The 16,497-nt window shown below is 36.6% G+C and overlaps 1 protein-coding gene across 19 annotated transcripts in view; it reads left to right on the top strand.

The window, feature by feature from the left end:
- GNE (glucosamine (UDP-N-acetyl)-2-epimerase/N-acetylmannosamine kinase) overlaps window positions 1-16,449 on the top strand; it is a 62,481-nt gene extending 46,032 nt beyond the window's left edge. For 6 of the 19 annotated variants that reach the window (XM_087926363.1, XM_087926377.1, XM_026712702.2 and 3 more), the window contains 7 exons: window positions 602-812; window positions 2,478-2,607; window positions 3,602-3,823; window positions 4,903-5,085; window positions 7,591-7,707; window positions 10,533-10,787; window positions 14,119-16,449. In XM_087926363.1, coding sequence (XP_087782489.1) covers window positions 602-812; window positions 2,478-2,607; window positions 3,602-3,823; window positions 4,903-5,085; window positions 7,591-7,707; window positions 10,533-10,768 — 1,099 coding nt within the window. In that variant the 3' untranslated portion in view covers window positions 10,769-10,787; window positions 14,119-16,449. Of the gene's footprint in view, window positions 1-601; window positions 813-2,477; window positions 2,608-3,601; window positions 3,824-4,902; window positions 5,086-7,590; window positions 7,708-10,532; window positions 10,788-11,696 lie in introns of all 19 variants that reach the window. The other 13 variants (XM_087926364.1, XM_087926378.1, XM_087926366.1 and 10 more) reach the window with 3 other exon arrangements.
- The last annotated feature ends 48 nt before the right edge of the window (window positions 16,450-16,497 follow it).

The following is a 16,497-nucleotide window of genomic DNA, read 5'->3' as shown; positions in this document are numbered from 1 at the left end:
AGATGAACTGAGGTTCTTTCTGTTTGAGGACACCTTAGCGTACGAAGAATAAGCAAGTTAAAATAAGAGCAGGTTAACATATGTTGCCATTAATCTGTGCATCGATGCTTAATTTAGAATTTGCAGGATGGCTACCAAAGCAGAAGGAAAAAAACAAATGTATTATTATTATCAGATATAAACCAAGCTGATTAGCTGGCATAAAAAGTGCACAGATTATTAATGCTACCATGGTTCTATTAATATTAAAATTAACAAGTAAGATGGCAATTCTCTGCATATTTACTTTGAAATCGATTCTATTAAACATAGTAAAAGCCTTCAGGCACTTGCGGAAGGATAGGAGGATGCATCTCTTCCTCTCCAATGAAAATAAATGCAAACATTAATTTCTGTCTTACTAATTATCCCAGCACTGTGCTAAGCATTCCTAGCTTAATGTTGTAAATATATTGAAGAACCATTTTTAAATGACTTTTTCAAAATTTATCCCTTCTGGCATCTCTCTTTGTGTACTCACAATCTGAATTTATAAGTTTGGCTTGTAGGATACTTTCCTTCTGTTTTGAAATATTATAATTTGTTTCATTTGATACTACAGTTCAAAAATATATGGCGATGGAAATGCTGTTCCAAGAATTCTGAAGTTCCTTAAATCTATTGACCTTGAGGAACCCCTTCAAAAGAAATTCTGCTTCCCTACTGTGAAAGAAAGCATTTCCCAAGATATTGATCATATCTTAGAAACCCAGAGTGCACTGGCAGTGGATCTGGGTGGAACGAATCTCCGAGTAGCAATTGTCAGCATGAAGGTAATTATAAATCTGAATGGTTTATATCCACGGGTGTGTGTGTGTGTGTGTGTGTGTGTCATGCTGAGAATAACACACTTATAATTTTAAATAGCATAATCATTTTAAAAATTTTAAATGATCCCTGAATGCCATCTTACTAAAATGTGGCAGCTTCTTCTAAGAAGGTAATAAATTAGATATTCAAAAGAAAAAAAAACTCTGATATCAGAAGAAAACATGGAGGAAAAAAAGAGAAAATAATACTGATCAGTATCAATTCTCTATAAAATAAAACTTTTAAATATATATATAAAACATGCTGTGGTGTTCTGTATGCAAAGTGATTAAAGCTCATTCATTACCTTACAACCTAACCTACCCCTGTTGTTGTGGAGTTAAATTGAGACTAGACCCCATATCACAAAGTCCTGGATAACAGGTGGAATATAAATGCAACTAAATAATTCCAATTTTCAAACAATCCATTATACTAAAGTGCAATCTAAACATTAGATGAATTGGTTTAAGTGAAACAATGATTTAAAACCAAATGAAGATCTATCATATGTAGATACATCCTGATTCAGGAAACACAGGGTGAGCTATGTAAAGTAAAAAAAAATCTAAAGAAAAGTTGCTAAAAATGAATTCTGTTCTGCACTGCTACCCACAATGTGGTCTTGGACTCCCATGTCGTAACAAACCTGCCTTAGGACTGCATAAGCATTGTAAAAAAAAGCATTGTAAAAAAATTGCAGTTGGTGGGCATTGTTTAGCGGAGCCGTTTCTCCTTTCACTGTATAATGGAGCTCTTTTATAATAGCACCTTCTATAAAGTTTAGGCCCCCTAAGAACAGGATGTTTGTCCCCTTAAAACTCTTGCTTGGTTTGTTTTTAACTCATAGGATTAATTTAACTGAATTAATTTTTAAAAGACGTCTTAAACCAGGATTGTCTTACACATGGTTCTTTTCAGGGTGCAAAAGGCATTAACCCCACCATTTTCATCCCCCTTGCAGGCCAGCAAATAAGCTGAGAGTGAGGTTGGGCATGTGGTTTGTCTGGCCAGGAAAGTGCAGACACACATACAAAGACTTCTCTTTTCATACAGTTAGTCCTCGGCTTACGACTACACTTGACCCCCAAATCTTCATTGAGTAAGATCGTTGTTAAGTGAGTTCTCCCCATTTTACCACAATTATTAAATAAATCACTGAGGTTGTTAAGTGAATCATACAGCCTTAAGCGAATCTGACTTCCTCCATTGACTTTGCTTGTTGGAAACCACTGGGAAGATTACAAATGGTGGGCCCCAGGTCATTGCAATCATCATCATAAATACACGCTAGTTGCCAAATGCCTGAATTGTGATCATATGACAATAGGGATGTTATAATGGCTGTAAGTGTGAAAAACAGTGATAAGTCACTTTTTCCAGTGCCGCTGTAACTTCAAATGGTCACCATACAGATGGTCGTAAGTTGAGGACTACCAGTATACAGCACTTTTTTGCTTATTGTATTGAATACATGTCTCATCTCCAATTTTTATTCTGACTGGTCAGTAGAATTGACAATGGCTTGATGGCACATAGTCTGTGCCGTATTTTATAACCTGTGGGAACAGCACTTTATGACAGAAGAAAGTAAAAAATAAGAGTTTGATGGGCTTTTCTTTTCTTAGGGTGAAATTGTTAAGAAATACATACAACTGAACCCTAAAACTTATGAGGATAGAATAGAATTGATCCTTAAGATGTGTATAGAAGCTGCCTCAGAAGCAGTAGACCTGAATTGCAGAATTTTGGGCGTAGGTAAGTTTAATAAGCATCATATTTTTTTGTTTTATGCAATGAAGGCAAGAAGTTGTTGTGCATTTCAGATATAATAAAAGGAAGTGTTTGCTATGTGCTGAAATTTACAAACAGATATCTTGGTGTTTATGGACTGCAAAATGGATTAATATATTAAAATTGGTATACAGTTCTCAGAGAGCCAGTTTGGTACAGTTGTTAAGGCACCAGGCTAGAAACTGGGAGAGTGGGAGTTTTAGCCCTGCTTTAGGCATAAAGCCAGCTGGATGACTTTATTTCAGTCACTCTGTCTTAGCTCTAGGAAGGAGGCATTGGCAAAATACTTCTGAAAAACCTTCCCAGGAAAACTGCAGGGACTTCTCCAGGCAGTCTCCAGGAGCCAAAACCTAATCCAGAGGGACTAAATAAATAAATAAAATTCTCAAGTCCCATGCCTTATATATCTCATAATAAGTTGTACTTCTGCAGACAATTATAAATTGTACTTATAGTCTTCAATTATACTTTCCCCCTCAAAATTATAATAGGCAGAAAAGGCACTGATCAAGAGTTAGATTGAAATAAGCAGGACAGCTCCTGTTAATTTCTAATTTTTTGAAGATTTTGTCCTGTTTCATTTTTTTTATGATACTGTCTTGTAATTTTTGTGTGTGTGTTACTATATATCGTTAAGGTACAATCAACAATATATAGGAATTCAGACAATGTGTCTCTGCATCTTATTAGATAATACAAATTTAAACAGAAAATTGTGGCATGGGTTACCATATGACAACAGTTCTTTACTTATTTGGGGGTTTATTGAAGAATTCTTCTTACACGTAAAACAGAACTGCTAGATTTAGTTGTTTCGTTGAGGAAGGAAGTTGTTCAGTTTTGTTTCGGAATGGGAAGCTAACACTTAACAAAGCTTTATTTTGGATTCTTTTTTAAAAATGCTAGAATTAATAGAGTTCTGTTCTTCATAGAACTTGATATACGCTGTGTGTCTCAGGCATATCTACAGGTGGAAGAGTAGATCCCCAAGAAGGTGTTGTTCTTCACTCCACAAAACTTATTCAGGAGTGGAATGCTATTGACTTGCGGACACCAATATCAGACGCCCTGCATTTGCCAGTCTGGGTGGACAATGATGGCAATTGTGCAGCTTTAGCAGAAAGAAAATTTGGACATGGGAAAGGAGTGGAAGACTTTATAACCGTTATCACTGGCACAGGTATCGATTTCCTCAAACTTCCTAAAGCAGTTTTCAGTCTTCTTTGGAATCAAGTAATAATTTTGTCTTGTATTCAGATGTTGTATTTATTGTAATAGGTCATGTGCAAATGGCTGTAATCTCTATCCAGATGTTGGGTACATGATTAAATTCCCTTAAACTACAGGAAATGTCAGATTTGGGCAGGGAATTGAGATTACTGCAAATAATAGGAAACTACTCATATGGTTCCTCTTATTTTATTAGATTTAAACTGACGCAAACTACGGGCAGTGACCACCTGATCTGCTAAATCCTTGGCTTTGGAATAGCCCCTCCACTGCACCTTGTGTCAGGCAGAGGATGGTTTCTCATGACACATTCCCAATTCCAGAGTGTAAATTAGAAAAAAAATGGAGAGTTCCTCTTTCTCATTATATAGCATACAAAGATTAAAAGGTTAACAGTGTATATAATAATTATATTTCCAGGAGAATTAATCCATTATTAAGGAAATTTAAGCATTTGAAATGTAAAACTGGGTGGTGTTTTCAAGTTACATTGTTTTTACAGTAGCAACACTTTACAACACTGTTCAAATCCATCTTTCATCCCTCCCATAGTACTAGCTAATGTTGACACCTCTGTCGGTATAATACATGCATAAATGCGACATTCAAAGACAAAAACCATGAAACAGATGAACAGAAACCCTTACATATAAATGTTTTGCAGGAGGCATTAATGTTAACACTGGGGATAAAATTTTAAAAAGTACAGTTGAACAATTACTGTCTTTAAACAAAATATTAAAGAGTATGAAGAGATAGGGGAAAGGAAAAACTGGATAAATGGAGCATTGGATAAAGAAACAAACTGAAGAATATGAAAGGAATGGACCAAGAAAAGATGGGAGCAAGGGTATAAATTGAAAAATAAATTGGCTGGACCGAGCACCTTCAAGCAATGAATCATTCAAATAAAGTTTGGGCAGTCAAGTGTGATTTTATATTTGCCTATGATAAAGGAATCTTTTGGACTACTATATATTTTCTGATCTCCAGAGTTCAGCGACAATGTCCTGATGTTTTTCCTTTCAGGTATCGGTGGTGGAATCATTCATCAAAATGAATTAATTCACGGTAGTTCTTTTTGTGCTGCTGAGCTTGGGCACATTGTGGTAGCAATGGATGGACCACAGTGCCTGTGTGGGAACCATGGCTGCATAGAAGCGTATGCTTCTGGAACAGCCTTGCAGAGAGAAGCTAAGAAATTACATGATGGTAAGTAAGGTTCCATCCTATTATTTATGCCCATGTTTACTAGTAGGGTGTGCATAAGTGTAGGCTACTTAAAAAAAAAATCATATTCAATATATTTGGCACTTAATAGCTGCCATTTATTAATTTAGGTAGCAAAATGCATACTTCTACTTGTATTAACTTTATTTCCCAAAGCCAAATTAATTAACAGAAGCTTAGCTGAAAAGTAAATCTACTAACATGCCAGTATCCACACTGACTACATTAGGTACCTTGATCAACATATACAGGTAGTCCTTGAGTTACAGTCATTCATTTAGCACGAAGTTAACAAAGTGACTGTTTTTCACATGTACAACCATTGTGGCATTCCCATGGTCACATGAACCAAATTCAGACAATTGGCAACTGACTCATATTTATGATAGTTGTAGGGTCCTGAGGTCATGGGCTCACCTTTTGCAATCTTCTGACAAGTCAATGGGAAAGCCACATTCACTTAACAAGCATGTTACTAACTTAATAAGTTCAGCGATTCACTTAACAGTTATGGCAAGAAAGCTCGTAAAATGGAGCAAAACTTATTGAACAAATGTCTTGCTTAGCAACATAAATTTTGAGCACAATTGTGGTCATACGTTGAGGACTACCTGTATATAACTCTGATCTGAAAAGCCTTCTTTATTGCAATTTATCCATCACGTGCTAATGAATAAATTCACTTATATACTGTATATTAGTTGCCTTGCAATCTGGGCTGCTCTTCTATAATTCAAACTAATCTGATTTCAAACATAGGTTTGAAAAAGCTGGGTGAGTCTGCTTCAATCCTTAGCAAAAGAAAAATTTAAGCATAAGCTTAAAGAGTTTATGGAGATTCTCAGTCATCCAAGTCATGGTTGTCCCAAAGGTGCTTTTTCAAGAGGCAGCTGGACTTTCTGATTTGTTGTTGTTGTTTTTCTTTTTTCTTTGAAACGTCCTCAAAAGCTTAAGAACGTAAAGAACCTGAAATAAAGAGCAAAATCATAAATAAGATTTTGCTCTTAGAATGATATAATTGGAATAAGAGTCCAGATAAATTGGAATACCAAAACCCCTACACTAGGATTTTAAATTTAATTATAAACTACAAATATCTTGCAGGAAAATAGATCTCTTGGTTTATATAAGACGTAACATAGATGAACAATTTCATGATTTCAAAAACTGGACACTAGAGGGGACTAAAGATTTTAGATAAAGATATAAAGGCCAATAGATGGTGCAAAACATTTTGTCAATAAAAATCCTGAAGGAGACTTTGGAAGGATGGAATTAGATAATAGTAGCCACAGTATCAACAAAGTTAGTAATGATGTCTGCTTCTATGGACAGACTGAAGAAATGTCAGATGTAGAACAAACTTTATCTGGCAAGATGGAGATGGTATCAAAAGTGGATTTAAAACTGACAGATTTTAAAAAAAATCTTTTACCGGATCTACAACAGAAATTGTCTCAGATTTTAAAATTTACCAGAGAAATGCAAACTACAAACCAAGGGAGTGTTTTGGATTTAGGATTTTATTGGAGAAGGATTTTAAGAGGCTTCTTAAAGCCTTGAAGAACTCTTGGTGATGGGACAAAGAAAAAAAATGAAGAGAAATCAAATCCCATGGCAGTATTTGAATGAACTAAAAAGTAAAAGGAAGTAATGTAAAATTGGCTTATTTTATCAAAGTTAGAACAAAATATGTTCTTCTAGCTACCTTTCAGGTACTTTCTGCTGACACCAGGCTTGAAAAGATGATGTTTTATGAATTTTTCATAGATAATAGATAGGGACCGGGATAAAGAAATAAATTTAACTTCAGAGGGAGTAGAGTCACTAAATATGATTATAGTTGCTGAAATGAAGATGAATTCATTATATATTTTTCTTTATTATATTCTTACTTTTCTTGTTTTTGAACTGTTTACTCCTTTCTATTCATTCTTTAAGTTTAATTTATATTACATTTTACTATTATAATAAAAATAATAAAATGTATTATTATATGTGGATATGAGTACAATATGTGCATTTATAGGCAATTGCATGAATTAAAAGTTACATTTGTAAATGTAAAAAAGAGAAAAGAAAGTGGATTTCCTTGGCAATTTAAGAACTTTTTAAGGACTTAATGGAGATAAAATCCAGCATCAGGAAAGTGAGGGTTAAATCTGCATTAGCATTGCTTGGTCAGTTTGCTGGTTTTAAAAAAAACCCAAACAGATTAGGTCTATTCCACTGTTTCCTGATACATACCTGTATTTATGTGGAATCGTTTTACATCTGTAGGAAGCCAATGGGATTTTATGCCAGAAGAAAGAGATAAAACTTCATTTATGGGAAAAGCTGCACTAAACTTAATTAATTAATTAATTAATTAATATGACATAGGTAGATTAGATTCTTGTAATTTTTAAAAAAATGTTTGGTAAAATGTAATAATCAGCATTCTCTATTTTGCCTCTTAATTACTAATTCTGCTTTTTTCCCCTACAGATGATTCATTATTGATTGGAGATATGTCTATGAAAAAAGAAGATACAATAACTGCTGCACACCTTATTCAGGCAGCTAAACTAGGAAACACAAAAGCTGACAATATTGTTAGAACAGGTAAAAAATACAAACCTAAGACTGAAATCTTTGTTAGAATGTTGGCTAGTGGTAAATATTGCTACTGTAGCCTCATCCTTGTCTGCTTCTGTTATAAAACAATGCCAAAAATAGGCCTTCTCCTTCTCCTGATAATCATTTTAACTTTCCTTTGGAAATGGAAAGAGAGAGGAAAAAATAGACCAGGCAAGATAAGGAGGGGTAGATGTGAAAAAAAATATAGTTAGAAGTGCAGAGAATCACCTTAAATACAATTGTGCAAAGCTTTGATAGGTTATTTAATGTGCTAGTGGTTCAGAATCACTCTGTTAAAGTTGCTCTTTGTAGCCCTGCTTGCACTTCTACATTTGAAACTAAATTGACTATTTTGCTTCACTTGCTTCTAAAGTTTGTTCTAGCAGTTGCAATTGTTTAACAGATGAACAAAACTTTTTCTAGTAGTTTGGGATGACAGTTGAGGCTTCGGGGTAACACCAGGGATGGGATTCTACCTGGTCGGTCCAGTTTTATAGAACCGGTTGTTATGATTCTACCCAGTTCAGAGAACTGGCAAATCACACCATTGCGTGGCCCTGCCCCTCCCACTCACTCCTTACTTGGTATGCGCGCCATCAAACTTGCCTGTGTTAGCCTAATTTTTGGTAAGTTGCTATTTTTCCTTTTATTTTCTGACCATCAGCTGTTCCAACTATCAGCTCTGCTGGGAGATTTAGATTAGCTAGAAAGCAGGAAATCATTGGATTCCTTGCTTTCTAGCTAATCTAAAAAGCAAAGCTGAATTTTCCTTGGGACTGAAGCTTCTATTTTTCAGTGCAGACTCATGTAATAAATTGCAGAATGGTAGATCTCTAAGTGAATCTGTGATTCTGTGAGCAACTCAATCTGCTTGCCTGCTTTGCCTGATTTTGGGTAAAAGTTGCTCTTTTTTATATAAAAAATTCAATATTTACATAAATATTTACAATATTTATATACAAGCCATGCCCACCCAGTCACATGAACACAAAGCCATGCCCAGTCAGCAAGCCATGCCCACCCAGTCACATGAACACCAAGTCACACCCACAAATTAGGCCATGCCCACAGAACCAGTTGTTAAGAAATTTGAATCCCACCCCTGGGTAAAGCACCAAGTGCTTTATTGAGGCAAAACATGTTGCTTATTTGGTAGAACAGGATAACCATATTGCCACTATAACTTAGAGCATCTCAACACCATAAAACCAAGCTGCCTGGCAAGTATTCAGCTAGTATTCTCTTGCTAATGGAAGAGGTCTATCAGTAGAATAGGAAAGGGAGCCTTTTTATGAATGGAGGGCAGTCTTAATTCCTGTTTCTTTGGAGGACAAGCCCTCATTTAAATTTTGTTGGCGCACACTTGCTATCATAGAATCAATCTAATCCTTGAAAACTTAAAAAGAGATTTTGCTGAAACCTGTTTATGTAACCTGAATGTAGTAGAAACCATGTTTGATATTTCTTTTTGTGATAGCTCCTGTGAAAATAGACTCAATCAAATTTTAAGAAAATCATATTTGCGCTTAAAGCAACAGTTATATAATCTAATCCAAAGAATAAATAGAAAGTGTTTTTTTAAAAAAGGTTAGAGCATCATTAATACTACTGAGAACCACTGATACAATGATTATTGGCATTGGGATAGTAATTGGGAGGCATGTATTCTAGTCCTGCCTTAAACACAAAGCTGGCTGATAAATTCAGGCCAATCCCTCTCACAGTCTTAGGAAGAGACTTGTGGCAGACCACTTCTGAAAATGTTGCCAAAAAATTGCAGGGATTTCTTAGGAGGCAAAACTAACTGCACGGCCCCAACCCGGCCCCACACGATTATGATTACTGTGGTCGTTACTACTCCAACCTATACTTTTCCTTTTCTTCAGGCCTCTCTGAAAGATTTCAGTCACACCCTCACACATATATGTCTTATCTCTAGTGTCCATATTTGATGGTTTAACAGACAATGGAAAACAGGGATTTAGATTGTACTGGCATATATCTAACTGTCATGAAACAAATTTTTATCAGTGAAATCATACTTACTTTGAAACTCCCCAGTGGTTCTTGGGACTTTTTCCTCCATTTTTTCCCCTTTCATCTCAGCAAACTGTATTTACTTTTTAAATTGTTGGTAGTTCTCAAAAAAAATTGTCAATGAATTTGTAAAGATACAAAACATCTGCAATGTTTTGGAGTCTATTATATTGCATGATACATTGTTTTTATCATGATTAGTTAAGCTGTTAGTGACTCAGAATGTAGTCACATAATGTAGGTAATTGCTTTATTTTGGACAGTTGAATAAGAGGGGTGAAAGAGGCAGTTGCTAATTTATGATTCTCTGACCATTTAAGAGTTGTGCACATTCTGTTCAATTAGAGAAGATAGTGAGAGAAAAAATGTAGCCATATGCCAGCATGTTGGGATTACATTTCTAAGAATTCCTTGCCAGCATTGGCAAAAGCAAGATGGGTGCTTTAGTTCCAATATCTGGCAAGAATTCAGATGGAAAGGCTAATATATAATAAGAGGTTACTCGTGGGGTCCTTGGTGCTCTCTGAGTTTGGTGGTTTTCTTGCAGACATTTCATTACCAAAGTAGGTAATGAAAAGATGCTCTAGCACTGACGATGTTACCTAGTTTAGTAATGAAACACCTGCAAGAAAAGCACCAAGCTCAGAGAATACCAAGGACCCCACAGTTCAACCCTGAGCTGCAAATATTCTCTTCTATCGGTAAAGTGTCTTTCTTATGTAACTCTCGTTCTTATGTCCTCCCTGATGCATGTTTCCTTTTTTCCCTCACAGCGGGAACAGCCCTGGGCCTTGGAATTGTTAATGTTCTGCACACCATTAGTCCTTCCCTGGTTATACTTTCTGGCGTCTTGGCAAGTCATTATGTCAATGTTGTCAGAGATGTGATTCGTCAGCGAGCATTATTTTCTGTCCAGACAGTGAATGTGGTTGTCTCAGACCTGAGTGATCCTGCCTTGCTTGGAGCTGCTAGCATGGTTCTGGATTATACAACACGCAGGATATACTAAAGACCTTACGCCAATATTGGTAGGTATGCTCTTAGACAGGGCTCCATTTAGGCCAGTATGGATTTTCACATGGGTATTTGAGTAAAGGGCCCTAAGAGTCTGGGCTCCATGTTCAGGTCCACCAGTTTCCTCCACAAGATATTTCCGTTTAACGAATCAAAAGCCGCACTTAGATCAATAAATGCAGTGAATAATTTCTTACCCATTTTTAAATACCTTACCTTGTTACCAAGTGATATAATAAAAGAAAAAATTGGAGGGGACCCACAGTTTACAGCAAGAGCCTCCAAATTCAAACATATACGGTTCCCAAGTACTACAACCTTGCGCTATTTTCCATGATAACCACATAAAGAACCAAAAGTTGCCTCAAGCACACAGAGGTTCGGCATTCATGGCTTCCAGAATCTCTAATATATTCGCCTTCTATATATCTGGGTTTTGTAAGCACAAATCAAATGCCAGTAAGTCCACAGAATTTTTTTAAAGGACTTGGTGAGCACGGGGAGGCTAACAAATATACGTCAGATTTCTAAAAGCCAGTTTAAATATGGGTTTGATTCAAAAAGCAAATGTTTTCTCAAGCCCCAAGTCAACCAGACCTATCTCTTCAGCCAGATATCTAGAGGAATATAAGTCACCTAACAGCTATTTGGGTTGGACAATATATAAACCGGGATAGACATTTTAATACTGTCTATTTAAGAGAATCCTATTAGGTACAGATAAAAAAAAATATAACTAAATTTTATAATTACTTATTAGAGATGGAATTAGAAGAGGAAGTAGTCAAAGGCAACATGATAGCTTGGAGCAGAAACATAGGACGTAGCATTACATTATTAGAATGGGAAAAAGGTTGGACAAGGAATAATAAAATTACAAAATCAGCAGCATATAAAGAAAATGCCTATAAAATGTTTTATAGATGGCATCTCTCGCCCTCGAGAATAGCGAAAATGTCTTCTAACATGAATACGAATTGTTGGAAAGGTAAAAAGAAACAGGGACCATTCTTTCATATGTGGTGGTCCTGCACTGAAGCCCAAAGATACTGGCATAGAATAAAAAAATGGTTAGAGGAAATAACGGCGGAGCAAATTGAATTAAAACCAGAATTCTTCCTATTGGGGATATTTAATAGACAAATTCCTAAAAATGCCAAATATATAATACTGCATATTCTTACTGCAGCCAGAATAACCTTTGCACAGTGTTGGAAACAAGCAGATATTCCAACAGAGGAAATGGTTATTCAGAAGAGAACAGCCTGTGCAGAGATGGATAAGTTAACCTTAGCACTTAAGGAAAAAGAAACATCAGAATATAGAAGCTGGGAATGCTGGTATGACTGGATAGAACAAAAATAGAAAATATATTAGTAAACAACGTAAAATGTAAAAGAGGTAGTAATTATATATTCGCAATAAGATGTATTTGTAAATATATCACCAATATTGATAACAAACAAGGAACCACAGACTGTCGATAGTAGAATTTAGTTTTTAATCATTTTCCTTTTCCTTTTTTTTCTTCTGTGTGTTGTATATGTGTTTGTTTGATATTTTAGTTTTATAATCAATAGTTTGTTTAAAAAAAGAGAGAATCCTAAAAGTGTAATTGGGTGTGGTTTCTCAAACGACCATAAGATGGAGCCAGAAACCTGGGTTGTTTAGTCTTAATCTTAGTCTCAGAAGAGAGTGTGTCTTAGTGAGTCTCTCAGTTTCCTTCTGTTGGAGAGTATTGCCATTCCTCCATTTTTTCTAATTGACTGATATTCATGGATTTGATGTAAGTCTGATACTGAACTGTTTTTCACACTGGATTTTGTTATTGGATTATCCCTGGATTGAAAACTGACTGATTTACCTGTGAATGACTTTGGACTGCCTATTTTGAACTTTGCTTAAACTTTCTGGAAGTAAAAACCTACATTTACTGTACAGTGTATCTGTGTGCTGTGTGTGTATTATTCAACACGTATCTCAATACGTCTCCCTGTATGCGCTCATTCTCCTAATGGGGAATTACCTCAACAAATGCCATACATGTTCTTCTAGTCCAAAGGAATATTTACCTTTCCCTATATATCCTACTTTGAAAATTATTATGCAGTGTATTTTATATTGTTAAAATTTGCTCCAAGCCAATCAATCTTCTGAGCATTGAGTAAACTTTCAGTAAACTTTTCATTTCTATTATTTTCCTGGAATTATAAAACAAGAGAATTTTCCAGACCTTGGCTAAATTAAACTATGGGAGTGAGTTCCAGGCAATGCAAGCCTACCGAGAGAATTGAGCAATTAATATAAATAATGTAGCAGTGGGTTAAATTTAAAAGAAGAGCGTCCATTTTCATCCTGAAACAACTACTACTTTGAAGAAAGCTTCGGAGTTCAAAGGAACATTTTGCAAAACACACAACTTAAGCTTTCGGTAATTCTCTTAGGAGTGCTAAATGTCAGTTTTTCTGAATCAAATTAGAAAACACAAGGTTGTATTTTTGTTGCCAGTTTTGTTCAGTTAGGCAAGGGGATAAAAACAATAATGATCTGAAGAAAAATGAATGACTGGAAAATCCCATTCCTACATCACCTACAGCTTTCAGACTGGAACAGATTGCTAACATTTAAGGTTTGTTCAAATCACATCTGCACCCTGAAAGTCATTTTCTCCCATTGGTCTGCAAAACCTTGCAATCTGCCACCAACGGGAACGTCCAAGCTGCTATTTTTATTTTCGAAACGGTCTGCTTGATGAACCACGGAATAACCGCTTGGTCTGTGGTTGAGCTGTTGCCTTGTGGTTGTTGCCTTGAGCTTGCTGAAATTGTTGTCGCTGGCCGAAGTTTGGTTGACCTTGACGGGTCGATCTGTAGAAAGGGGCACGAAAAGATTGTGTGTAATAGGGTGAGAATTTGTTGTCTGTTTTCTTTAAGACTGACGGCATTATCTTACATTTATCCCGTGATTCGATGAGAACGGGATCTAGGGATGCCCCAAATAGCTTTCCTATGGTGCGGATGCCAGCTTCCATTTCTTCTTGGCATCAGCCTGCCAATATCTGAGCCAGAGTGACCTGCGTGCAGCAACTGCCAAAGACATGGCCTGAGAAGCAAATTTGACAGAGTTTAAAGTTGCGTCTGCCGCATATTCTGATGCAGCTATGATTTTGTTGAACTCTAAATGGGCTCTTATATTGTCTGTTGGTGCCTGCTGCTGCATTTGTCTTAGCTGTATCACAGCGGCCCTAGTAAAGACGGATGCCGCTGTGGCGGTCTTGACCGCCCACGCAGCTTCCTGGTGTGTCTTTCATCACATTGAATCAGCTCTTTTGTCTTCTCCTTTCAGGACATCATAATCGTTGAGAGTAGTTGAAGAAGCTAACGCTAGCACTGGTTCATCGACCTCAATCCTACCTGAATAATCGGAGTGTTCATCTTCTGATGTAGCAGGAGAACACGTTCTAGTATGTCCAGGGGGGTGGGAGTGTTTTCTACAGTGAGAGGGGCCTACTCTTGACTCTGCCTGTATAGGATAGTTCATCTGAAATTCCCCCATCATTTCCTGACCGATCATTTGGATAAACCACTCCTGAACCACCAGTGGCATTAATTGTCCTCCTGGTTCAGCGTGTTGTGTTTGCACAGGTTTAGGCAACGAATGAGCCATAGATACAGGATTATTCCAGTAAGAACACCCTGGCACTTCAGAATCCTGCATGTTTGTAACTGCTTGGGCCGAAGTTCCCATGTCTGATCCCACTTGGAAAAACATTGGCTGATTTGTGGGATCCCCTTTGGGAGGACTTAACTGTAGTAAGTTCATTTGTTCTTTTGAATTTTTTTCTACTTGCTTTACCAACGCATTGTGTAGTCTACGCTCAGCCAGCTCATCAGCTTTAGTTTTTCTGCTAGCTCTTGCCCTGGCTCTGAGTTTGTCAGCTGCCTCCTGTGCTGATCCTTTGGTCTTACAGATTCTTTTACCCCTACCTTTCTGCTGGGTGGGAGCGATCTGCTGTGGATAGAGTGCGTTGGAAGATTCCTTCATAACGTCTGTAAATGCCTGTACTAGTACTGTGACTATATTAAATAAAGGTAAAAGTACAATTAATTAGTCTGTAGTAATCTTTTTAAAAGTCACTATTAATAAGTTAATAAATGGTTTAGGGAGACAAAAAGAAATTTTTTTTTTTTTGAGGCTTTGCCCCTGAGGACTGAAGACAAATAAAAAACGGCTCTATAATCAGATTGAGTAAAGTTCGGGTCGTAATGCACTTGTAACTAGGCAGAAAATGGATGCCTCTACAAAATGGCGCTCCCGCCAAAATTAACCGCCACCATGTTAATTTTACTGTTGCTGGAACCTCGTAGCAGCAGACCCAACAGCTTTGCTCAGACAGTGCTTTTTCATTGCTGGAACCTCGTTGTTGCAGGCACAAGAGCTCTACTTAAGACTGCGCTCCCTTATATGGGCACACTGTCTTACAGGCTTTCGTTTCAGGGGCCCTCTGATATTGATCTTTAAAGCGGTCTCTTCACCCGCTGTTTGGCACGAAACCAGCCATTCCACGTTAAAATCAAATAAAGGTGTCTTTTGCGCTCGGCTGTCTAGCGCTCCCTTATATGGGCAGGCTGCCCAGCCGGCAAAACGAAGCCTCTCTGACGCTCCCCAATCCCTATTCCAGTTGTTCTTTTGGAAAAGACAAGTTCTTTATTTTTGTGCATACTAACAAATTATCCCAAAATAGTGAAGCCGTCATTTTTGGGGTGGCTTTTTGATTATAAAATAGCTTGGTGTTAGATGGAATGGAAAAGAAATGTGGTGCTGTGTTCACTTGGCTTCTAAACCATGAAGGGAACATCCAAGTTTAGCATTAAATGATATAGTGCAGGTGGGCTGCTAAGGCTTCAGTTTACCTCTGGTGAGACTCGCAAAAAATTTTTTTTATTGCGGCTGATCTCTGAGCAATGATTTGCCAATCATCTTTGGGAAGACATAAATTCCTAAAGCACCCATCCCAAGATAACATCCTGTATTGTCTAATTCCCAGAATGCTCCAGCATACTAGCCTCGGTCTGAAAGATACCATATCTTTAATTGCTCATCTAGCAGAGATAAATCATATCACTGACAAAGGGCATTGCTGCATCTCTAAATTATGGTGCAGATGTGTTTATTTATGTGGTTAAGTAGCATTCATTTTATGTGATTAGTAATGTTTTCATTCATGTGAGTACTGAATTTTTAACAGGCTGTTTGCCTGCTTTATTAAATTAGAAAAAAAAATGTTGGCTCAACTGTATATCACAATTTGATAAGCACCAGTGAAAAAGAAAATGTTCTAGTGTGCCAAGAGCATTATTTAAAAGCAAAACTGTCTTTAATTGAATATTGATCTTAGTATTTGTTATTTAGCTCAGCATCGCTCCTGCATCACTTTTTTAATTGGGAAAGGAATTTACATCTACCTGTTACATGTATAAAAATAAAATCAAATGTTGAAATTGAGCACTTTTCTATTTCTTGTTGGCATGAAAAATATGGTTTTCTCTGTTGCCTTTTTATTAAGACAATGATTAGTTCTGTACATTGTTCTTTGTCTAAATGTTGAAAGATAGATCTAAGTGACTTCAAGCTAAATATCAAAGATTCAAATAAAAATAAAAATTATGTATCAAATTTCGATTAAGTATCTTATTTATTTATCCAGCTATTAGTTTGAGAAAC

The sequence above is a fragment of the Pseudonaja textilis genome, chromosome 2 (assembly GCF_049901715.1).
Source record: "Pseudonaja textilis isolate UNSWEBS1 chromosome 2, rPseTex1.2, whole genome shotgun sequence".
NCBI lineage: Eukaryota > Metazoa > Chordata > Lepidosauria > Squamata > Elapidae > Pseudonaja > Pseudonaja textilis.
The sequence above is the reverse complement of the archived record's forward strand: the minus strand, read 5'-3'. Positions and strand labels throughout refer to the sequence as shown.